Genomic DNA, 24,907 nt, shown 5'->3' with positions numbered 1-24,907 from the left:
GAAAAATAACACCTCGAAAAATCGGTACAGTTGTCTTAAGCGGAAACTCAGTATATTTCTCACCACTGAATGGGGCAATTTACGTTTTAAAAGATCTGTGGTCACCTCATCCATCACACCTCTGTATAAATTGTTTTTCTTTGTTTTGTTTTAGTTTTATTTTTTGTTGTTTCCTTTTTGGGAGTAAATACCTACGATTCTCATTTAGTGTAACTCTGTAATGTAGTGTAATTTGCCGATTTTAGGTACCCATTCAAGGTTCCGAGAACATATTTTTCTAAAAGGGAATGCAATTACATGACTATACCCTGTAATTCAGGAATAGCCGCTGAAGAAAATATATTTAAAAAGAAAACGGAGATTTTAAAAAAAAATGAATGAAAAATGAATGAATACTAATGAATACTCGCTGGAAAGTTCTAGGAGCAAAGATATGGTGCATATTTACATAATCGCTCAGTTCTGCACTGCCTGTAAAAAAAATGCTGATGCATTAAACATGAAGGTATAGTTTTAGGGTATAAACAATACATGAAGTACAGACTCTTTTCCAAGTGCCGTAACTTGATAATAAATTTTTGCGTGCGTATGGTCTAGGTGGCAAATTTTCGATGTGTTTTCCACTCCTTTTGTTCCGACGGGCATCTAAATTAGAAATGTCTTGACAGAGAGATCAGTGCTAATTTGGGCTTAATTAAACCATAATCCTCGAACGTACTTGTACTGGTTATCACGGAACATGATATGGTAATATACGCGATGTTGCAATCTTTACAATTACTTCAGCTAATTATGGTTTGTAACACCGCTGGAAATGTGAGACATCTGCATTGGTGACATTTCAACTGGACAGTCCAATTTTCCTGCCCCTCCGACTACGTAGTTTTGGACGCCAGCGGCCATTGCGTAGCATACTTCGGCGACCGAGTCATTTTCCAATATGAGATCACCATGGCAACCATCGACAACTCCGCTTCTATGACAACAGTCATACAAATACAGCACGTCCAGCGCGCATGCACGCGCTGATTGGTGGACAAAATACGAGACAAAATTGTGAGAAGGAGATCCAGAGTAGAGTAGAGCGTAGCGGTGGTAGACGCGCGTTACATTGATCTGACTGCCAGGTGAACAACGTGCGCACAGCAACTGCTATCACCGGTACATATACCGACTCGGTTCTCAAACGAGGATGTGACAGGAGAGAAGACCGTAGAGCGTAATCACCGCCCTATCCCTGGACGCATCCCCGAACTACATTCCATTGTCCCCTCATTGCGACAGTACGTGTACATCCTGGCAGGTGAGTGATTCTCTGTGTTGGGGTGTTGTGTGGTCAAGGTGTGAGGATGGGTGGTATGAACATGTACCTGTGAAAATGTGCCAACGATGGCGATAGCATCTGTCTAATGTGATAACTGTCGATAAGCAAGAGGTCCCCTGATGGCGATCTCCGTCCAGTACATCTGCTAAATACGGCTCATTATCACAACTGGTTGCCGGCCTGTGTACTCCAAGCCTTCATAGCCGTACGGACTCCTGTCAGTTCCAGGCGTGTTTACAGCTTTCATTAGAGACTCTGTTATTTCAGGTCCAGTTGTTGTCTGATCGGATCCTTACCATAGAGATGCTGACATCCAGCTATTGACACACCAGTCCGACACGAGCACCACAGCCACGAGGCACACAAGTACCTTTCAACCTTTCGTATCACCCACTACAAAACACAACAGAATGGGAAACGGTTCGTCTATCGACACCTCCAGGGCCGTCCACTTGGACATAAACGGGAAAATAGAAAAGGTAAGTGTGATTTGCTCGCCTACTCCAACAGAAACTGCAGGTTCGCCCACCTTAGTTCTACCCCACGTTATACACCGTACATTGAACAACACCCAAGGAAATCCACTCAGCTCTGATATGTCCCGCTACGACGCTGGTTTGTCACTCGACATGACACACCGTAATTATATACATCAACACACTTAGAGGTGGGAACAGAAAATCGTTGATGTTTTAGAGAAAATCAAGGATAGCACTTTAGTCTAGCTCGATATTTTAGACGCAAGGAATATCGATCTCGGGGAAATCACTTCAGTTGAAGTGATCGGCTTTTTACCACGTCCTGTGATCGATATTGGGCACTTTCATCGAATGGGATTCTGATGGAATTTGATATTTTCTGACGTTTAGGAAGAGACTTTCCATATAATATAATAATCATCAGCACTGAAATCGCAAAGTGGAGCAGAATAGAAGTCAAAATCATTTACATTTACATCAATGAACATTTCAGGTCTTTTGTCCATTTTATCATTTCATACGTATAATGTAAGTTACTCATGACCCCGTGGACCAGTCAAGGTTTATGAAGACACACCAGTCAAGGTTTATGAAGACACGCCAGTCAGATATTTCCTGTATAGTGTATATGTGTAACATGATACATCATTCTGTAGTCGTCTCTACAATATACGTCAACTTAAACAGGACGTCTGGAGCTAAATCGGTTAATCTTATTCGGGTTATTTAAAAAGCGTACTCCAGTTGCTAAACTGAGCTCTCATGACATATTTAATGTGTTAGGAAACACACAGCTGTGTTCAAGTATATGTCCGTGTCAAAACGTGACAAATAACTCACATACTGAACTCCCCGGAACAACCACTGAGAACACTGGAACATTAAACCTCTGTTAGTAAATACCGATTACTTTCACCTTCTCCCCTTTTGGACCTTGCATTGGTGTACTTGGTCACCACTTAATCCCCTCCTCCCTGTCGATTTGTTCAAAGTCACCTTTGCTCTCATTCAGACGCTATTTTGTACTGATAAATCATTCGGCAACCATGCTGTCCCGATTAGCCCAAGTATATCATAAATTCCGTCTATTCCACATGTGCGTAATGGCTACTAATTTTCCCGGAACTGCACAGTGGATCGTTGACACTTTAAATTATTATAATTCGCTCGGTGTGACGAGGGCTAAATGACATTAAATTTACCGGTATACTCATAAACTACAATTTTGCAACGGATCGTGTAGTTTGTTAAAATCCACACCGATAGCAGCATGAGAAAAGAAGTTTTTGTTTTCATATGGTCGTATGTTTTACATATTTGTGTAAAACAAGAGTAACGTCGTTAATACAAGCGATAACTGTATTGTAGGACGACAACTATTGATGATATAGATGTATGTGATTACAAACATCAGCCACCGAAGGACAGTTACAGTAAAGGATTAACGCGTATGCCATTGTTAATTAAAACACGACGTATTACCTATACGATAATTACTAATTGATCAATTAGTGGGGTACAGGTGCCACTAGCACTCACAGTTGTACATATACATTGATCACATGTTGATGCTTCAAAACCCATTAATACACAAACTGTTAAGATTTCATTAACAATAATAAATGTAGAAATGTCGCTCTATACAAATACCATTAACAGTAAAAAAGATGGCTCTACAACCACTATAACAAAAACTTGTGACAAAAACTGTTTGCTAGGGGGCAATCAACTGAAAAGATAAGATACATCACTTAGTCCAAACGTATTTTATATTACTGACTTATAATAAAATATTGAAAACGTCGCGCTCACGTTCCACCGATCAAAATTTGGAATACCATAAGAAAATCAGAGAGATGTCCACGGCAAACGGAAGTATAGTTGATGTGGCAAAAACAAATTAATATTGACCAACGAAACGAGTTTCTTCCATTTAGCTCGGCTTTTCTATAAGTCACCTCAACAAAACGCACCAGTTTTGATATTCAAGTAACATTATATCGAACCCGCTTGGTATCTTCATAACACTCCTAAAAATATGTGAATCTTCGTCCATAGGGCACGATTGGTGGAAACCATTTTTTTTCGCATGCAACTAGACGAATGAAAACACAACACGCTCTATTTCAATCAATTTGTAGGATTTGGTTCATATCGATTTGTTGTAATTCACTTCGTCCACTCCCATTCATTCCGTTAACACGAATCGTACCGTGTGAATGAGTTTGGTGTGAAGTTGCTCAGACAATGTCAACGTACCGTTATCGCCAAGAAGTCATGATTTTTACCTTTTCATCAAAACCCGTATGAAGCACACCCGGATCTAATGAGCGACATCTATAATGTAGGTCTGAATTCTCGATTGTAGGCATTGCTTGCGTCACATTTGTCAAAGATCTGCGTACTTGAGACCATGACTACATGTGATTTAATTCTGACTTTTAAACTTTTGTTTAATCACTCTGAAGTTTAAACCAATCAGATAAATCATTTAGGCTTAATACCGTTGTAAGACTATATTTTGGTTTGGGGGCGAGGGGGGGGCGAGGGGGGCGAGGGGGGTATAGATTCTGCTGTTTATTCTTGTTACTGACTAGGAAACAGTCGCAAACAACTTAAATGGCTTGATTTATAAATCCAGCCAACTCAGGAAACAAATTTGACATACAGTTTATAAATTTACGCGACCTTGTTTGTGAAAATTGGCGTTTTACTGTAACATACTAAACCACGGGATAATGTCTTTATTTATTCCTTAATTAAATCCACACTTTACATCTGAACCACTTCATGAATTCCTGAGTTATATGTATCTTGTAAATGAATACTTAATTCATTGGTGGCTTTCCACAATGTACCTCTAGTGTGGCAAATTATCACCTCAACGAAGAACAATGCATTTTTGCTGTGCGAAGACAACCCTTTACGACCACATTCCCTGAAAGCAAAGATTTCTTTAAAATGTTTTTATTTCTTCCAAGTTTAAGTCAATCATCTCGTCTTAAAATATTTTTATTTTTCAATTTATAATGGTGTTACAATATCATTTAAATGTTTTAAACGATTTAAGCTAGTTTTATTCTTGCCCTGAATGAACTGCTGCGTACTCCCACGACGGCACATCGCTTTAGATCACTTATGGCATGTTAATGTGCTTGGTCACTGGGTGTAGTTTGACCAGTCGCAGCGAATGTCATTTAGGTCGGTGTCTGCGTTTTTTTTTTACTCCTGTCAACATCCCTTATATTTCTCACATTGCTCACTATGGAGCATAATAACATACAAATCGGTCCATACTTTCGCCATTGCTGCAGGCTTTCACTTCCGACAATGACATATTTTTAGATGATCCCGGTGGGGTTGATAGCGGACAGTCTGTCGTAAATCTGACATGTAGCCGATGCACTTTTCTGTACTCTATATAAGTATAACCTCACATCCCATTTCTGTACTCTGTATGACTATAGTCTCACATCCCATTTCTGTACTCTGTATGACTATAGTCTCACATCCCATTTCTGTACTCTGTATGACTATAGTCTCACATCCCATTTCTGTACTCTGTATGACTATAGTCTCACATCCCATTTCTGTACTCTATATGCCTATAGTCTCACATTCCATTTCTGTACTCTATATGACTATAGTCTCACATTCCATTTCTGTACTCTGTATGACTATAGTCTCACATCCCATTTCTGTACTCTGTATGGCTATAGTCTCACATCCCATTTCTGTACTCTGTATGACTATAGTCTCACATCCCATTTCTGTTCTCTATATGACTATAGTCTCACATCCCATTTCTGTACTCTATATGACAATAGTCTCACATTCCATTTCTGTACTCTGTATAAGTATAACCTCACATCCATTTCTGTACTCTATATGCCTATAGTCTCACATTCCATTTCTGTACTCTATATGACTATAGTCTCACATTCCATTTCTGTACTCTATATGACTATAGTCTCACATTCCATTTCTGTACTCTATATGCCTATAGTCTCACATTCCATTTCTGTACTCTATATGCCTATAGTCTCACATTCCATTTCTGTACTCTATATGCCTATAGTCTCACATTCCATTTCTGAACTCTATATGACTATAGTCTAACATTCCATTTCTGTACTCTATATGACTATAGTCTCACATCCCATTTCTGTACAGTTTCTTGAATAACCATAAGTGTTTGGCCCATTTTATTCTAATTGAATTGAAAGATATATCGTTAAGCAGGGTTCAGACATTAGGAAATATAGTGATATAGCTAAAACGGCACATGGTATAAATATGACGTGACCGACTGATACGCACTTTTACTTTCATAACTACCAAAGGTTGGGTATTACTTCAAATAATAGCATGGAACGATGCTCAGCACTGCAGTCATTCAGGCAGCTGTCCTAACATGCACATACTGATATTCAACAAAGCTTAATGCGGACTACAGCAAGATCCCAATACACGAGAGCTGTCAAAAGATCAAAGTCGTGTTTTTGACATTTAAATCATGGTGTCTGATTGGGTAAGCATTGAAGCCATAAAAGTTCAATTCAGCGGAACAGATGCCAGCGTGTTGAACACTGGTTATTGTGAATGGATACCCGCGTATTGATATGAAGTAGAATTTGTTGTCATTGTGTTTAATGAACGCGAGTAGCGGTGTATTCATGGTGAATTACGAGCTTAGCCTTCAAAGAACAGATCATAGTATACAATTATCAGATATACCGTATCCAAAATATAGCAAACGAGACATGTTGATGCAGTAAGTTCAACAAAACTGGCTTTTTATTGCTCAATTAAGTCATTGAAAACTTCTAAGATATAACGTTAATTTAATTTCGTTTGAGAGAGTTATGATATAAAAAGTACTAATATCGCATTCATGAATTCTTTCGCTTGGATTTCTCGCCTTGAATTGTTCTTGTGGACCCTTAAGCAAATAATCCACAACGTGTTTAGAGAGGTTTAGTTCAAAGACTCCAGTCAAAATACCGTCCTCTGTCGTATACACCATTGTCTTTGCCCTATTGACCGGTACCAGAAGTCTCAGCCCATTGGGCTTGTTGTCGCCGGCTATGTGTGATCAGATGTTTACCAGAAAGGCAATCCTTGTGTCTCACCATCCGTATAATCAGGCCGTAGTTTACTCTTACCGTGCCGCGCGTGCTTCATGCTACATGGTCACCTAACCCCGCGAAATTTTCTCCACACAGGCATACATGTAATTAACTGGGTTAAATTTAGACAAACGGCCACTGGCCAGAGTTACCTGTGTCTTGGGACATATGCAGTTCCTTGGCAACTAGAAGTCAATCTGATAATGGAGGGTGCTGAAATAAATCCAGTCCTGAATTAGTCATAGCGAGAATCAATTCGGATTCACGTGGATACCCGATAAATACCGAGATAAGTAGTCCACCATATCACCGATGGGATTGCAGGTTGGAACGGTGGGATAGAATTCAAATTCCCTCACATCTATGAGCATTCACGACACGGCTTTAATTGGCACGGATTGGTTTTAAATCCTACAATTTACGGTGCACAGCGGGAAACACACCTACCAACGATCTACCTGTTTTGCCCCTCGGCAGGTGTGTTGCCATGGAAATAAGCTTGTACAGCCCACATGATTTCGGTCTTCGTCGACAGAGCTCTTTGTTTACGTACACATATTAGCACACGTATTATCACCGTGGATGCGACACGAATTCTTTCTACAGAATTGTCGTAGAAGAGTCTTTGTGCCAATCTGCTCAATAAGAAGTTGTGTGAAGAGAATGTTAGCTTGTAAACTTCGTTGGAGAGAATAGTCAGACGTGAGGTATTCTATCCAAGTTAATAGGCTGCTTCCCAGCACTATCCATATAACGCGACTGTCATTACCACCCCCAATAAGCTGACCTTCAGCTGAACCTCCTTCTGGCATTAGACACAAAACGGAAGGCAGATAAACAGCCCCAGGAAATCATATAGTTCCGAGAAGTTCTAATTACTTACTATTCGTCAACCATGTCAAGGGATGAAAAGGTCGTTGGTCACAATTAAATAAAATCTTTAGGAGTTCTCCAAGCATTACCCATGGACAAAGAAAAAAATACATGGACTTTTCATTTCTCAAATAATGTTTGATTGTGAAACATTTGGATTACTTTTACAGACAGCAGCTAAAATAATGAATTTACCTGAAATATACGGGGCGTAAGCTTTTATAATTGTCGGCGAATAGCCAAGAGACTTTTCTGCATTTTCTTCTTTTGATGTTACTTTTTTTACAACATATAATACATGTAACAGCATTGCTTCATGGCGGGGATGATAGTTGAAGCAATATGGCCCGTTTCTATGCAAAGATCACCATGGCGTTTAGAATAGCTTTTGGATAAAGGGCAAGCTGTAGTTAAAAATCTGTTGTTGACGCTTTGCATAATGCAGGAGAGTTGATAAGTTTCGCATGTCGAATACTCACTCTGCTTGGAAACTTTATAACTCGTACGGTATACCTTGGTTCACATTTTTGAAAGCATTCATTGCTATTTATTGACTTAATATAGTGACAAAGCTATACTCTACAAATGTTCCTCTGGACGATGCCAAAATATATTATAATATAATTTAAAGTATGGGACTGGGGTAGTTCTGTAGAGGCATGGTTTTATTTGTAACTAATACATATTCTTTTATTGTAGATCATCTTCAGTCGTCATTCCAGTTCCCGTGACATACACGAGCTAATATGCCAAGCAGCAGCGGTGAACAAGTACGTACATAGTTGCGAGCAAAAATTTCATATTATGTCCACACATATTGTCCATGTGCTGCGCAGTATCATTACAAAAATGTAACTGTACCAATAGAGGTTTATCCTGGTATTTACTGCGGCATTTGATTGGCCGGGAAACAACGCTGTTGTTTTCATATAGTTTCAGGACGCAGATGTGCTCTAAAGTAATATGAGGATTTTCTCATGTTTTTGTCATTATCAAAATTGTCCAAAGTTGGTATCTGGATATCCTGTCCTGTTCGTTAGAACGTTAGTTTTCGCCGTGGATACGGGATAGTGGAGACAGGAGTGATGGATTTGCATGTCTATCAACATGAAAGAGCCTTTTGCCAGAATAACAATAATTAGTATGTAAATCGATAAATCGATATAGCGTTCCTGTTAGATGTCTGACCTGCAGATTTGATTACAAAACGGGCCAGCAGCCGTCGTCTTGGTGTGGGTTACGACGCTCCTGTGTGTTTACGGACAACCGTTATTCCTCTATAGTTATCATTGGGCCATGACGGGAACGAGAGGGATAAATTAATATGATGGTCAGAAATGTAATCCATCGATTGTGGTACTGGATACAGGGTGTTTGCTTTAGACATATGTTACCAATACTAGAAAATATTATATACGTGGAGGAAGCAGTAAAGGTTATGCAAGTGGAAAGAGTATAGAGTATTGATTATCAGAATCTGCCACAGCTCCTAGCTATTTTAATAACGTTGAACCACGCTGATACCAGAGCTACTACCCTTAAGCAATTCTTCACAATATATAACTCACTTTAATTTATAACTTTTGAATAATGTCTTTTGAACAGTGCTCGTGGCTGAAGTCTGTCTAAATATGACTGAGAAAAAAGTTCTGCCACATTGAATCACAGCATAGCTGCGTCATGATAATTGTTATCTTTATCTCAATTATCACATCTTAACGTGTTGCTTACGTTGATGGCTTGACATTTTCCCATCAGTGTTTTATCATAGAAGATCATGACAACACTTAACCTTTCCATATAAAAGCGGAACCCAGGTGGAGAAAATCATTGCAAGGAGCTATATGTCACCTGAACTTGTTTACGCTCAGCTTGAAATGATGCTGCTCTTTTTGTTGTAGATATTCTACCATAACACTGAAGGACGTCGACGGAGCTCACGTGACAGCTTCCCCTTCCATGCCAATCAACACGCCCTCGTAAGTCATTACTTGCTGTCACATGATCACAGCCCACCAATCACCCCTTGGGCAGCAGGTGGAATGTCTAATTATGCGCAGAAAGCATCACAATAGTCAAATTTATCAGCTATAAACTTCTAGATTTCTCTGACATTAAATTGCCTCTAAGACGTGACCGTAACATGTTATAAATTCCCCCCACTTTCTTTTTATGTCTTGTCAAATCTACTCTATTTACACTTTAAATTTTGTGCATATTGCTATAATCCTCTAACCCCCGCCGCCCCATAAAACGTCAAAATCGTTTTATTTGTCTCTTTGATTGAAGTTTGCAATGAAAGATAAATGACGCAACCTGACAATATGTTTTACTTTCTGTCTTTTTTTCATACAGGACACCGTACACAGTGGTGGTAAAGAACCCATCTTCCCGAAACGGTCAGTTGAATGTTAAAGGTATTCTGCTTTCAATGCACATATAGTACATAACTGTAGACTCTCTTGCCATTATGGTAAGGCTAGAATGGTAGCCCTCATGCTTCTCCTAGCTGTAATTTCCGGCCGTGATAATGCTGGTACTACCTGATTTCGTTTGTAGTACATTTCACAGATGCCTTACGGCTGATGATAAACAATTACTTTACGTTGTTGCTAGGATTTTCTGACCTTTGTTAGTTGCCACGTGGCGAAGACACTGGAGACAATAGCAGCTTCGGTCTGCATGGCTGGTTGAGTTCAAGTAGCTCACACCTCCAGTAGTCAATTTTGTGTGGAACAAATTAATAGAGGTTTGCTAATGCGAGGAGCCTGAATTACTCTTATTTTGGCATTTTTAAATCCATTGGACTTTTTTACCAAGAAAAAAACTATTCATGTTCTTTCATGATGTATGTCTCCTGTTAAGAAGTAAACGGTTTATCAACTTTCTTATCTGATTCCAGATGAAAGCGAAGTGTTCCAAAATGTTCTGTCTCAAGTTGCTGAACAGTTCAACAGGTAACTTACGCCTTTATTGTGTAAAACGTTGTGCAGAGGTAATATATAAAGTCAGCTGCTAGACGGGTGGCTAGGTACTTCACTGCTCTTAGGGGTCATTTTGTAAAAGTCACCATAGCCTGCCCCTTACTTCTATCGTGAAGAGCCTGACTACATAAGTTGCTACTGATAATAAATGTGACAATGGTTGCTGTCAACTTTCTTCACAAGGAGGTCACGTCAACAACTTATATCAAAACCCAATATGACAGAAATGTGTATATATTTTAGAAATTAGAAGTTGCTGGAAAGAATATTTTTTCGTCCTTTACAAATGCATGCATATTTATATATATTATATATATTTATGTATATTTCAGAGCCTTTAAAGTAGAAGAAATGAAGTCAGACATTACCACCCGCCTGAGCTCGTTAGAGAGGCGGCTGGAAAGTGAGTATTTTCATGTCCGTTCTGTGATCATGCCTTCATGACAACATTACTAAAAGTCAGATTTGGTATAATCGCCTGCTTAGCTTGTTTATATACTTGTCGCTATAAACAAGAACCTCAAAAACAAGAACCTCAAGGACCGTTCTTCCCAGCCCGTCCAATGTCCCTATTTTCTTTGTGTGTGTGTGTGTGTGTGTATGTGTTTTTTTTCTTTCTTTCTTTTTTGGAGAGGTTAAACCTTAGTATCAGTGACATAGGTATCAATGTTGTAGTGTAGAAAAGAGTGTAACTGCCCCCGAAACATGAACAAGAAGTTAAATGTACCAACAATCTGAGGGAAGATGTTATTTTGGCAGCCTTGGCAGACAAGATGTCAATTCTTTGTACATACATGATTGAGAAGAATATGGTTTTCCTTTTCGAATCTCCCTCAATCAATACTAATTATTGTAATGGTTGGAAATTTCTTTGGACAGTGGTTGGTTGGAGGCAGAAGTTCATCAGCGATACAACAGTATTTCGTGAAGCGGCTTAAAAGCCTTGAGCAATCTAGGCATTACTCTTTTTCAAACACAATTTGTGGCGACGATTCAAGGCTATATATAACCACGTTGATCATTAATTAATCCTTGTCTGTTATTCCCATGCGCAATATATGATCTTGGCGTAGTTAATCAGTACCAGACAAGCCGATGCAGATCATTTTCGTCTGGTAGTTGTGTGTAGCTTCACCAGACACCCGCTGGCGAATTCTGCTTTGGTCTGCGTGGTGTTTCCAGGGTTTGTGATCTTCCAAGCTGCCAGTGTCTTGTGAAAACGGCTTTGTAGGTTTTATGTCATATACTGTACTGTCTCCACCGTTGCTTTTCTGTTTCTGTCTGTGGAGATGAGGGTCTAAAAGTGGTCGAGATAGAGAAGTGCAAACGGGACATATCCGACATTAAAGACCAAATCTGGAATGCTCAAAAGAAGTTTATCGATTTCAACAGAATGAGGTATGCTATGATATTATATGTTAGGTATTATATTGTTTACTCCCAGGTGGTTTATTTTTTAGTTCTGTCTCGTTTGGTCTTGACACAGATGTCACTATACATATTTAGCATGACAAACTCCGTGTCTTTTGTTCAGCTTTGTTTACTTGCATAATATCGGTTTCGCACCGCTACTTTTACTCTGCATATTTAATGAGTCGCCTTTAGCGGACAGTGGTTACCCCCACACTGAGCAATCTATCCAGTTGTTTGATCATGTATATGAAACAGTCCTGGCATATCATAAACGTACGTCATCACTCCGAGACTCATCGGTGGCAGAACTCCGACTGTGTGATCTGTGTAACCCACGGCTCACACCATAGATACCATGATCGACAAAACTGCATTATGTATAACAGAAACTGGGTTGCAAATGCTGAATAAATTATATCGAAGCCTATAGTTTCAACTATTACGGTTCTTTAGGTGTCACTGATATAGCATTAGCCTATTTAATCAAGAACATGAACGACTTCATAAATCCTTGCCATGCATTTAGGTTTTGAAATTTATCCACACCAAAAAAAGTTCAGTGCCCAGTTTCACAAAGATGTCGGGCCTATGGAAAAATGATACGGTAAAAGTGACATACAAAATATCGTACGACAAATGTACGATAAAAAAATGTTGTCCGGCGCTTTGTGAAACTTGGCCTGACGTACATTTACCTCAACATACTAGTATAATATTCAAGAGCCAAGGCCCCGAACAGGAAAGATGATGTAATGTTCGTATTTTACAAACGTCATTCAGACTATACACTTGTACACTTCTATTTATATGAACGACATCATGATTCTACTAGCGCTTATACAATAAGATCTGATAATTAGAATTCGCAGCCAAGAGAAGTACGCAAAGTGTATGTATATATCGGATATACGGTACACCTGTTGAGGAACCTCGCCAAAGTCATCATGGCATGATGACCCTCTAATGCCTTATAGTTCATTACGGTCACCAGGCTGTCACTTGTCCTATGATTACAGCACTCACTGATTCCATTACGTACTCACTGATAGGGTGTAAAACGCCATTGGTCTCTGACAATTTTATGTCTCATTGTTTTCTGTCTTTGTGAAATTAAAAAAAGAAAACTACAAATACATATAGTCTTATAATTTCAAGTTTAGCACTTAATATAAATTTTTGTCTGTTGTTTTGTATTTTCTTTCTATGCAGTTGTGTTTTTATATTTATTTTAAAACTGTTTGCACGTTTAGCAATACTCTTGGTGCAATTAAAGTATTTAGCCCTCTTGGTTTATTATCTTGAATTTGTTTTAGATATTTGAAGTATTATTGAGAGCATGCTTATTTGTTTATGTACTTTCAGTAAACGTAGTTTTAGTTTAACTTGAATTAAAAGTAAAACTAAAGTAATTACCTTCGACCCTGATCTTCATCGTTTTTATAGTTCTTTGAGTGACGAAAGCAAGATAAGTCTCAAGCGGGATGTGCCTGCTTATCCCAAGGTAAAGGACTGGACACTGGTGAATGTGTGTTGTGCCCTGTACCCATGTGTGTTTATTGACGACCTAACGCTCCACTAATGTGCCCCTCTGTTTTACCTGACCCATGTTTACCTCCCCACCCCCGGCGGGCAAAGAACACTCCAGAACTTGTGATTTCTGCAGGGTATCGTGCATATCATTTGACATTACACATGATTTTTGCTAGAATCCGGTTGATCTAAACCTGAAGCTCGCCATTGTGGACTCATTTCTGGCTGTGTCCACCAGCACTGGGAGCCGATTCTAAACCATTGTTTATAACACTTACGTGATCAGTCATTAGTTAAATGTAATGGTCACTTTGGCTCAGAACCTGTTCAACAAAGCTTTCGTATTTACTTTCGTTATAGGCACACGACAAGTAGCCAGTGCATCTATTATACGATCACGACCGTTACACACTTTTATTTCCAGTAAAAGACGTGTGCAAAGTGAAATATCGTTGGACATTTAATTGCTTAACTAAAATCATAATGTTAAGCAAAGAATATGACAAGGATACCCTGTTTAGATCATGAAGTGAACTCTCGAACCTTTCGCCCATGTGGTTTAAACGCAAGAAAAGCATGTTTATTTGTATTTACACGTATTGCTTAGCGACTCGGAAAAGAAGACTCCGACCAACAAGAAATCGCCTCCTAATTTTGAGAAGGTAAACTTTCATTGATCTACCTAGCACTTTGCATAAGTAGAGCTTTAGAGAAACCCTTGTTGTTATGACGTATTACATGTCTGTGAACCATGTGCAGTTAGTGCATGTGTCTCGACAGTATTTACACTATATATGTGTTGCTTACTGTCTTCATTCTAACCTATTGGCGAGAGAATCACTGACGATACCTACCACAGATGTTTAGTTAGCAAGATACTATTTACATAGTCTAAGCATGTATGCGAAACTCGATTTCGGGGATGCATGAGGGATGTTTAGATAACACCTAAATTTTAAAGCACATATGTCACTTAAAAATGTAAAAGTGCTCTTATCTTCTGTCTTTGATGTACTCAAGAAACATGTCTATAATTTAACATCCTATTTCTTAAAAAGTATAATAAGGAATGCATGCTGCTTATATTTGGTCGGTAAACCATTTTACCTACTTTACTTACCACTTTCCGTTTGATCATTTCCCCATTCTTGTCCACCTTATGTCTGCACACCAGGTACAGTGTAAGTCGTTGCGCCTTCCATGCAAGCACTTGTTTTTACTTTGCAGCAATATTAAGAGAGATCTGTCTTCCCAGATTCCATAGCAAAAGCGTTTTTGCGTACATGCAGTTAGTCTTAGCTGAAAATCATGACATATTGATGTCGCGCCAGTTATTCCGTACAAAATGTCCAGGATATTGTGTTTACCCAAGAACAACATTAACATCAAATGTTTTAACATAATGCTGTTTCAACTGATCTGATCTATTTTTTGAACATATTTATTTGTAATATAACAAAGTTTTTTTTCCCACTGAAAGCATTGTTAATAAAATGGAAAACCAGTATATGAATAGTAGTGAGATTAAGCAGATTTTTAGCAACAGATAAGCACCACTCCTATGCCATTTTCATCGATTAACGTTGGTAATAGCGATCTTCTGTTTTTCAGCGAAATTCTCTTCCATCGACAAGGCTAGTATCTTGTCAACGAGAGCGAGTAGAATCCATGGAAGCGAAGGCTTGAGCAAACATCAGCCATTGTCTGATCTAACGACGGCTGTGTTTGTTCAGTGTTCGTTTCATCTTTATGACAATAAAAAAAATCTTTGCTTTTCAGTACACGCTTTCCCAAGAGACAGTAGAGTACCTAAAACAGCCTACTTTCGACATCTGGCACTGGGAACCCAATGAGGTAAGTAAAAGAATCCAGGTCAAACAGTGGAAACTCACTTGGAACGAGCCAGCAGGCAATTTATACATCACTGAGAATACTGGAGTAAAGCAACAAACAATTATACAGTATATGTGGCTATTAGAGTATTGGGATATAGTGGATGATTAAAATCGTTGAAGGAAAAAAGCACCATCTATGTTGTTCTTAAAAGCCAGTGACTATGAGAGGAAGGACATTGGTAAACAAATCGCTTAGTTCGAAGATGTGATACGGCGCATTATGTACCATTTTCTAGAAACATAATGGCATAAAGGAGAAAATTTAAAAAATAAACAAAAAAAGATGCTATAGCTTTTTTGAGCGTTATTAATAGTCAATCGTGTATTGATCGGTGGAAGTGTTGAAACACACTAACGTGCGTCTCCAGCTATACTTTTATTAGTCATACAGATCTATGAATCATTTAGACAGAAAATCTGCTTGACAAGACCCGATTGCTGTCCTAACCGAATAATCATAACCGTATGTACATATCTATATTCTTTGTGAAACGATCCTGAAGAAATCTAAGAAAGAAGAACTATCAATGTGTGAGATGTCTAATTTTCCACTGGCTGTCCTTGAACATGTTATCTCTGTAAATGTGCCCTCAGTAAAAATCAACAGCAAAATAAACAGTGTTGATGACCCAGTTTTTAACTGCTGATTTTGTCTTTCGCATACAAACATCCAGTTTTGGTGAATTTACTCGAACATGCAGACAAGTTCTTTATTGTCATATTCAGTACCCTAACATTTACAAAATCCACCAACCACTTCTTAAAATTCAAGATGCATTTGAAAGCTTGCAAATTTGAATTATTAATTGTATGTCGACATGACGGAAATGTGTATTCAATGAACTGTTTTGGGGATCAACAGATGTTGAGCTTGTTGGAGCACATGTACCACGAGCTGGATTTAGTTACGGAGTTTAACATCAACCCCATCACCCTCAAGAGGTGGCTGGTAAGTGAAACTTTACCATCTGTTGTTAGCTAGCGTCAGTATGTTAAGTAAGTGGCTCAACACAAAATGTACACATAGACTAGAAAGAATAATCAACGAAAGAAAATGAGGATGATAAAAATTAAATGCAACAAATGCCTTAAGAATCCTTGGTAGAGGCCACGCATTACTGGAGATATATATTAAAAGATGATAAGAATGGTGACAAATGTAGCTCCAGTCTATGTCGATATATATTGCGACAGTATTCTAAACTTTTGTACATCGGTCTTGGCTGTTCATCGTGTCGGTTTTTATCTGGGAGTAGCAGCTATACATGTCGCCCTTGATGTCCCTTTATTTAATCATGGTTCATTCACTTGAAGAGTAGCCCCGCTGGAAGACTACATGGACTTTTTGCGGGATGTGTCAGCTATAGGGAATTAATTTGTGCTTGTTTATATATAAAAGACTGACGTGATAGCATTAATCTTTTGCAGCTATGCGTTCAGGAGAATTACCGGAACAATCCATTCCACAACTTCCGACATTGCTTTTGCGTGACACAAATGATGTACGGTATGATCCATTTGTGTAAGCTGTGGGAGAAAGTCAGCCGCGAAGACCTCGGCATTCTCCTCACAGCGGCAGTATGCCACGATCTGGACCACCCGGGATACAATAATACGTAAGGGACAGTCTTCATCTTACATATATTCAATTTTTTCAAAGGTATTGAATAGCAGCCCCGAGAAGGTTATAATTCTTCGTTGAGCTCGGTTCTTTGCCATTACCGTTTCTGAGCGAACTCTCAAGAAAGAAAACCTTTAAGCTCAAAAGTGTCCCGGAGAAGACTGTCCGTAACTTCCACTTATGTCTCCTTTCTGGTTGCCATGCAGGTACCAGATTAACGCACGCACGGAATTAGCCATCCGCTACAATGACATTTCTCCGCTGGAGAATCACCATTGCGCTGTGGCCTTCCAGATCCTTTCCAACCCTGAATGTAATATCTTCTTTAACGTCGACAAAGATACCTTCAAAAGGATTCGATCGGTAGGTATAGATCAAGGGAAAGGTTATGTTGAATTGAAGTCAAAGAGGGCTCCATCCCACCTGGTGATATTTCATCAGTGATAAGTATTCTGTTTTCAAAGACCAATTTGTGACTTCTGACAGAGATTAATATGAACTGTAAGCATGTGCCCCGTCATCAAATTGGACATTGGCAGCAGAAATAATAGGCGATAGCTGTCCATTATTACTACCTGAACAATTCTGCTTTCCAGCGGTGCCCTTTTATCGTCCTTCGGCACATGTCGGAACCTAGACTTACTTTTGCAACTAATGATTTATATGAATGAGCAGGAACGTTTTGGAAGAAAAAAGTATTTGGTGATCTGATGGAAAATATTTGATATTATTTAACATTGGTGGCCATTAATGTTCCGGTTACAAAGATTCACCCTTTGACGTCACTGTACGTGCACGTTTTCGTCCTCTTTAACGCATCAAACGACAATCTGACGAAATAGGCATGTCGCTTTCATTTACCAGGGAATGACGATGTTAATACTGGCGACAGATATGGCTAGACACGCTGAAATTATGGAGAATTTTAAAGAAAAGCTCAACACGAATTTTGATTACCAAAACAAAGAGCATTTGGACACGGTAAAAATGAGTGTATTTCGTGAACCAAACGCTTTTGCATGAGTTAATACCTGTAAGAATCGATAATCCTGAACTACCCACCCCCTCTATCCCGATTGTTTCCCAGGTATGCCCGTCTGGACAGTATATCATATATACAGTGATTTTTTTGTACTTTTTTTTAAATTCATTTATCTCTAAGTCAGAAAGCTGTTGGTCCATTTTAGCGCCTACGGAAATCGTATAAATCTATGTCCAGAAATGTGCTGGAAACTTTTATGGCGAATCTCTCCTGCTTAAGAAATTCGGTTTTAAGCTGTTTAGTCTGTTGTTCCTTCTTGTCTTTTAATGGCGTTTAGCTGACAAACTGGTCACTTAGGAAATCATACATTATTCACATATTGCAAGAGGACAATGTTCAGCTTCGAACGAGTCGACTTTGCGCGGGAAACGGTTCAACATTAAGGACTTACTGGTCCAGTTCGACAGAGCAATCTCGGTATATTTAGTCGTGATTTATAGCTAACACGTTAAAATAGCCTTCCGGAAGATGGCGCTGTCGGCATGCCCGGCTAAATGGTCCCACAGCTTGCTTGCTTTTTCTCATTCTCCACTCCTCTATAACCAGCATGGTGTGTGTTGTTAATGTTAATCCCCTTTAACCCGTTAACAAACAGGGAATGGTCATGCTCATCCTAGCAACAGACATGGCCAGACATAAAGAAATTTTAGATGCCTTTTCATCGAAGCTTGACCACTTTGACTGGTCTGATGAAGAACACAGGAACTCGGTAATTATTTCCTGTATGGTTTAATCCTTGATTATTTCAACATTTTATCCTTTAGACTTATTGGTTTTATTTTCTCCGTACACTTTTCAGTAGACGTTTTTTAAATTTACACATGGCTGCATTTCTGTACAACTAATTTTTTTCTTATGTGTACAGAATTTAATTCATATATGTGTATGCATTTAATATATATATGTGCAGAAGTTTTTCTTCACTCCTGTTCTTTGTCCTTCACCTTATGTAGTTATTATATGCACATAAGACAAAGGAGTGGTTACCGTGTTAAATTACCTGGCTCTATCATACTTTACTACTTACCATTAATGAGCTTGACATTTAATTAGAACTAGAGCAGTATAATTATTGGCTTTTTCTGATATTTTATGTTTACTACACTCGAGTTGGGGCTTTGAAACCTCTCCATTCACTTTTTGTCCTAAGTCTGCTCTGTCGAATACTTAAGATGTGTGAGTCTTGTGAAATTTCTGTATGAGATAGTTTTAAGTCGTTTAAAAATGGATGTACTCTACCAGTTTTCCATTGTAGTTATAATCTACCTGTGTGTGTTTGTGTTTCCTTGTCTGCATGCTCCTAATACCCTGTGGTATTTATACTATATTTACCTACTGTTCTCGGTTACGTTCATTTCTAGTTTGATATTTGTGTGTTTTTCAAAATGTTTATTAAGCTTGTCGTAATTTTACATGTTGTAATCAGAAGTTCATTTAAATATTCTCTTGCTTCACACTGCCTTAACTGGTGACTTACTTAATTAGTATCATTTCAGTAATCCAAATTGTTGATTGTGTAATGAATGTTAATAATACAGTATATGTGATATTTGTTTAGAGATATGAAAAGTATTCAAGCGATATGGTTGTCAACATACATTACTGGAACGTCTTATAAAAAGTCCATTGCTTAAATTATTTGGCCAAATCATTCTAATCTTAATAGAGAAATAAAAAATAATAATGTAGAAATATTTTTTATTTATTTATTTATTTTCTTATTTATCTACAAATTGTCTCAACATGTACTCGGTGGGTTTCAGCTTAAGATGGTCCTGATAAAATGTTGTGATATCTCAAATGAAGTTCGTCCTATGGAAGTGTCTGAACCATGGGTGGATTGTCTCCTTGAGGAATACTTCAATCAGGTTAGATCGTTTACCTGAAAAATTATAGATTTTCCCCTCCATAACACTTTGATAACATTATATTCATCTGCACTCGAAGCAGCGCTCTTCCCACATCTGTCCTCATTTCCTTTGATACAGCTGTGGCTGCTATGACGCCAAAGGGCATGGGTCTATAAAGCAGCGTGTAACATGGAGCTAGGTTAATTATACATGTAGGAGATAATAACAGCTATGGTGGCCTGGCAACAACATGTTTGTTAGCAGAAAATCGAAGTTCAAATCCTAGTCTCCAGTCCAATTCAGAACTGTATTTTTCTCTAACCACAGGGAAAGAGGTGAATGATCCATTTTTAATATCAGCTGCATTTCTTTGCATTAAATTAAATGGGGATGTATTGGACAGAAGAGTTGTGTGTGGTAAAACAATTAATAAAACAGAGTCTAAAACTGTTGGTGTCTTACACCTTTCCTTGACTCCTTAGATAATTCACATATGTCCACTGTATGTGCTGATGTCAACATACATAGCTTAAAAGTCTTATTTAAAGTGATGTACTTACGTGGTACAGTGCTTATAAACCAGTTCTAAATGCCACAGCTACCATGACATCTTGTAGAAATTAATCTTTACGTTTACATTCATAAATGCATGGCTTTTAACAACTGTAGTGCGTGTAACCCTTTGATTTATCGCGTTTGTGGTGCATTTTGTTAAACGCCACTGACGAGTGCTGATGTTCTTTTCCGCGACAGTCTGATCGAGAGAAGATGGAAGGTCTGCCGGTGGCACCATTCATGGACCGAGACAAAGTGACCAAACCAACAGCGCAGATTGGCTTCATCAAATTCGTCCTCATTCCAATGTTTGAAACCGTCGGCAAGGTGGGTGAAATTCCAGGCTGGAACAATCGAGAAACGAGAAAAGTAAATGTCGACTTTCGTTCATCGTTTGCTCTAGAAGAACAGAATCGAACCTGATTGGCCGACAGTGGAAATGGCTTAAGGACACCAAGCCTTGGTCACACTTGACCAAAAATATAGCACCCCAAATTTAGCTTAGCCTTGACTTACTTATTTCACCAGCCTATTAGTGACGATTTTGTGTCCTTTTTAAACCGCATTGCTTCACATCAGCATATACCACCTACATAACGTTTCTGAATATCTTGGATTTTAATTCAACGCCAACTAGAATGAGGTGCTGATGTAGGCATATATATACACAACTAATCAGGTAGAACTTTTCTGATAGGAAATTCATTATTAAATGATGGCGCAGGCACATAATGATGCCTGATATCCTGTACTGGAACATTGAGATTTTATCATGCCTTACTTCACAGTTATTCCAGCAAATAGAGGATACAATGGTCGAGCAGTTACGGTCAGCCTTAAGACGATACGAGGAAATGAAAAGTGAAAATGAGGTAAGATAAATATCAAATGACTTATCTGACTTTATTTTTATTTTTTTATACTTTCGTTCTAATATCTTTACACTATTGTTGACCTTCACTGGTTTTACTTCCATTAAGATTCTTCTAGGTTTCATGCCCCTCTATCCAGATATATACGTGAGGGCTTTTCTTCTGCTGTACTTTATCCTCTTTTGCCTTTGTTTGCTTTATCTTGCTGTAAACTAGCTTTAGCTTGGTGCGCGTTGTGGGTTGTTCCTACTCAGTGATAGCGTGCACTTACCTAATCCAATATGCACATTTTGTCTTTACAAGATTCCAAAGAAAAAGCCAACCCTATTACAATAAGGAGGTGGGTCCTGTTGGGATAGCTGTTGTGTTAAATATTTTCACGGTGTATATTTATATTGTGTATGTCGGAGGTTGGAAGTGGACTTAAATGATAAGAAGACGTTCTTCTCTGTTATATACGTGGTACTGAACCAATGTCCAGTTAAAGGCAGGTGATTTACTTGTTCAGCTTTACACTGCCGATACATAACATTTCAAGCCCATAGTTTATTTAAAAGTACTTCACCTGATAAAAGCAAGTAATGCAAAACTTATATGTATATAGAAATATCCATCACTGGACTGGCAAAGATTTTTGTGTGTTACATATTACCTCTGTGTTGTGATGATTTACATGTATGCTAATTTGAAGAGCTAAGTGTAAATTCTTAATAGCTTTTTCAGAATTAAAGATTTCGCCAAGCGTGGGTTAAATTGTAAAAGGTATACTGGCACCTAGACTTGTTCTTCTCTTGAACTCTTTAGCTATTATGAAATTGAAATGAAAGAAAACCGTTTAAAAGATTTCCATTTCCTTAATATAGCTGTCATATTCATCTCTTTTTTGGTTATCTTGTTACAGAAGCAGCAGAAGAAGGGATAGCCCTGGCTTAAAACTCCTCTTTCCTGTGCCTTTTATAGCTTCTAGATCTTTACCATCCGTTCCAAACTCAGGTCTGGGTATTAGAATACCATCGTCTCCCTCTTAGTGCCCCATGCATTTATAATGGTTTGGTTAAAAATGGAATACTTTCATCAAATTTTTCCCATTCTGTGATGGATTATTGGGGTTTAAGTAACCATTGTGTAAATGAGTAACGCGCCTTGTTGTCAAAGACCGATTCGCCGAGGGTATTTGCTTTTGTCTCCGAATCTCATCTGATTGGTCTGGTGGCAAGTAACTTGCCTACACAGCGATTGGCCATTGAATCGTCCTTTGATTGCCTATTGCATGATGCTGTGGTTGGGGACTGGGTGATTCCTTCATACTGATTGGTCAATAATATTATAATGGTTCATTGCTGGGATCATTATAATTGGCTACCTTAGTTGCCTATTGATTACAGTTACGGTAGATTACTAGTTCGTGCGTTGACTGGCCATTTATTATAGTTCAACGTTTGATTGGACATTGGCTGGTCATTTTATAATATGTTGACTGGCCTTGTAGGTCTACACTAAATCGTTCACTGTTACTTTCAAACTGTAAAAACTCTTCATATGTACCTCCGTATATTTCCCAGCGACAAAAAATTCAGTATTTTTTGTACAAGAGCAGCTTTGTATTATAGTTTATCTTTGCACCCAGGAAATCACGTTCCTAGTTGTTCCAATGCCTGTATGTTTTCTGTCCTCTGAACTTTTGTACCTGACATCGTGACTCTAGTTATATATTATAGAGTGCAGTTAGCACTAAGTTATGGTTTATGGAATGTGCATTTATAGTTGTGGTCAAGAAAGAGTGGGGAACTTTGCTGAGAAACCGCCACGTTGTTACGCTGAATTTCACATTGTTTCTCTTTTTTGTACTTTGTCGTCTTTTTAGTGTCTTTTGCCTCATTTGTTTCTTTATTTTCTTTGTTGCCATTGTAAGACAGCATCAAGAAGTAACGGGTGTCATTGTGATCTGGTAAAAGATGGTCAGTATATCAGTGTATAACGTACTTCTCCTTCACCCCTTTACCGGTATGTTGAAGATAGACATATTGGTTTTATATTGATCTCGTGTGCCCTGTAGACGACAGATGTAGAGTCCCTTCAAGCTGTTCCAACAGAAAATATGCGACATTTGTAAAGTAAACTGAACAGCTAACGGGTAGTTGTAGACAGTTACAAACTATACTTATGTTCTTCCCCAGCCTTTGTTACCCTGTATCTGTTATATATGTTTATGCTGGCCTTATCAACGGTTCATTCAATCACAATACAAATATAGTTATATGCTTAGAGAAGTTCAATGGTGATTTTGAAACCAGCTGTTTGTTCATGTTTATACATGCATTTTTCCCACCAAGCACGGTTCTTTACTCTATGGGCCAGAATGCTGTATGACATTATATGAAAAAAGGCACTTTATTTTCACTTCCGCGTTATTTGCAATGCAGGAAACGAGCACACTACATGTATATTCCGACCTTGGAGTAGTGTGTGGCGCATGGCGGTGGAGTGTTGTGGTGACCGGCGTGTTGTGAGATTTCAGGGTATAATAGAGATATATTGTTGACATAATATGCTATATTTTGTAACTGTTATATTCTTAAAAAATGTGGCTGTACAGTCGTTTTGGTTTCTACATTGTTTATATAGAGAAATAGCTTGTTTTTCTACTGGGAGTATTTTAAAATCGTCGTGATTTAGATAAATATTGAAAGCACCGGTCTAATAATGTAACTGTGCAGGTTACACGTCTAGTAAATGGGAGTGATACACTCATAAATGTACCAGTGCAATCACGCGCTGTATACCAGTCCAATATCGCACCAATCACACAAAAAAGAAACACGATCATTTTTTACCGGGCTAAGATGTTGATCTTAACGTGTAAGGATGTTCACCCAAATTGTGAAATGATGAGATTAACAAGATTAACAGTATTAGCCTCTATTTATTCTTCCTGATTCTGAATTCTACTCGGTGAAGTAAACCTAACATGTGATCACTTAATATATAGAAATAAACACAACTTTCGATAGTTCGGATTTTTGCAATGGAAACGAATGACCATGTGCATATAACATGGATTAAACTGTATTCTCTAGTACAAAATGTGAATGACGCCTGCTAAACACTTGCCATCGTACCAACGAACGCTGTTCAGCTGGGGGCTTGGGGAATTCTTCCCGTTATCACATGTTGAAATGTAACCGTTGTTTAATCAGATATAGATCATTTACTGAATAAAACTTTGATTGACGTTTTTAACTTGGAGATGGGTGTGTTTCTTCATTTTAAATTAGACATTTAATCAGTTTGTGGCAACCAGTATATGCGGAATCAGAAAAGGCTTCATTAAAGAGAAAGA

General features: G+C 38.4%; 1 protein-coding gene across 5 annotated transcripts; it reads left to right on the top strand.

The window, feature by feature from the left end:
* The first annotated feature begins 1,078 nt into the window (after positions 1-1,078).
* Positions 1,079-24,799, top strand: LOC135482284 (high affinity cGMP-specific 3',5'-cyclic phosphodiesterase 9A-like). Of its 5 annotated transcripts, none has more exons than XM_064762194.1 (18): positions 1,079-1,303; positions 1,592-1,803; positions 8,505-8,575; positions 9,707-9,784; positions 10,161-10,222; positions 10,708-10,762; positions 11,122-11,192; positions 12,070-12,187; positions 14,340-14,394; positions 15,512-15,586; positions 16,490-16,576; positions 17,056-17,243; positions 17,455-17,611; positions 18,113-18,229; positions 20,054-20,158; positions 20,894-21,022; positions 21,484-21,567; positions 22,469-24,799. In XM_064762194.1, exons 2-18 carry the CDS (start codon positions 1,735-1,737, stop codon positions 22,487-22,489), a joined length of 1,542 nt encoding a protein of 513 aa, XP_064618264.1. In that variant the 5' UTR covers positions 1,079-1,303; positions 1,592-1,734; the 3' UTR covers positions 22,490-24,799. The 5 variants fall into 5 exon arrangements, with proteins under 5 accessions (XP_064618264.1, XP_064618262.1, XP_064618266.1 ...); XM_064762192.1 differs by lacking the exon at positions 14,340-14,394 and adding an exon at positions 13,646-13,703 and having other exon boundaries at positions 1,081-1,303; XM_064762196.1 differs by lacking the exon at positions 14,340-14,394 and adding an exon at positions 13,646-13,703 and having other exon boundaries at positions 1,083-1,303; positions 10,161-10,204.
* The last annotated feature ends 108 nt before the right edge of the window (positions 24,800-24,907 follow it).

The sequence above is a fragment of the Liolophura sinensis genome, chromosome 1 (assembly GCF_032854445.1).
Source record: "Liolophura sinensis isolate JHLJ2023 chromosome 1, CUHK_Ljap_v2, whole genome shotgun sequence".
Taxonomy (NCBI): domain Eukaryota; kingdom Metazoa; phylum Mollusca; class Polyplacophora; order Chitonida; family Chitonidae; genus Liolophura; species Liolophura sinensis.
This window is presented reverse-complemented; position numbering and strand designations above follow the sequence as displayed.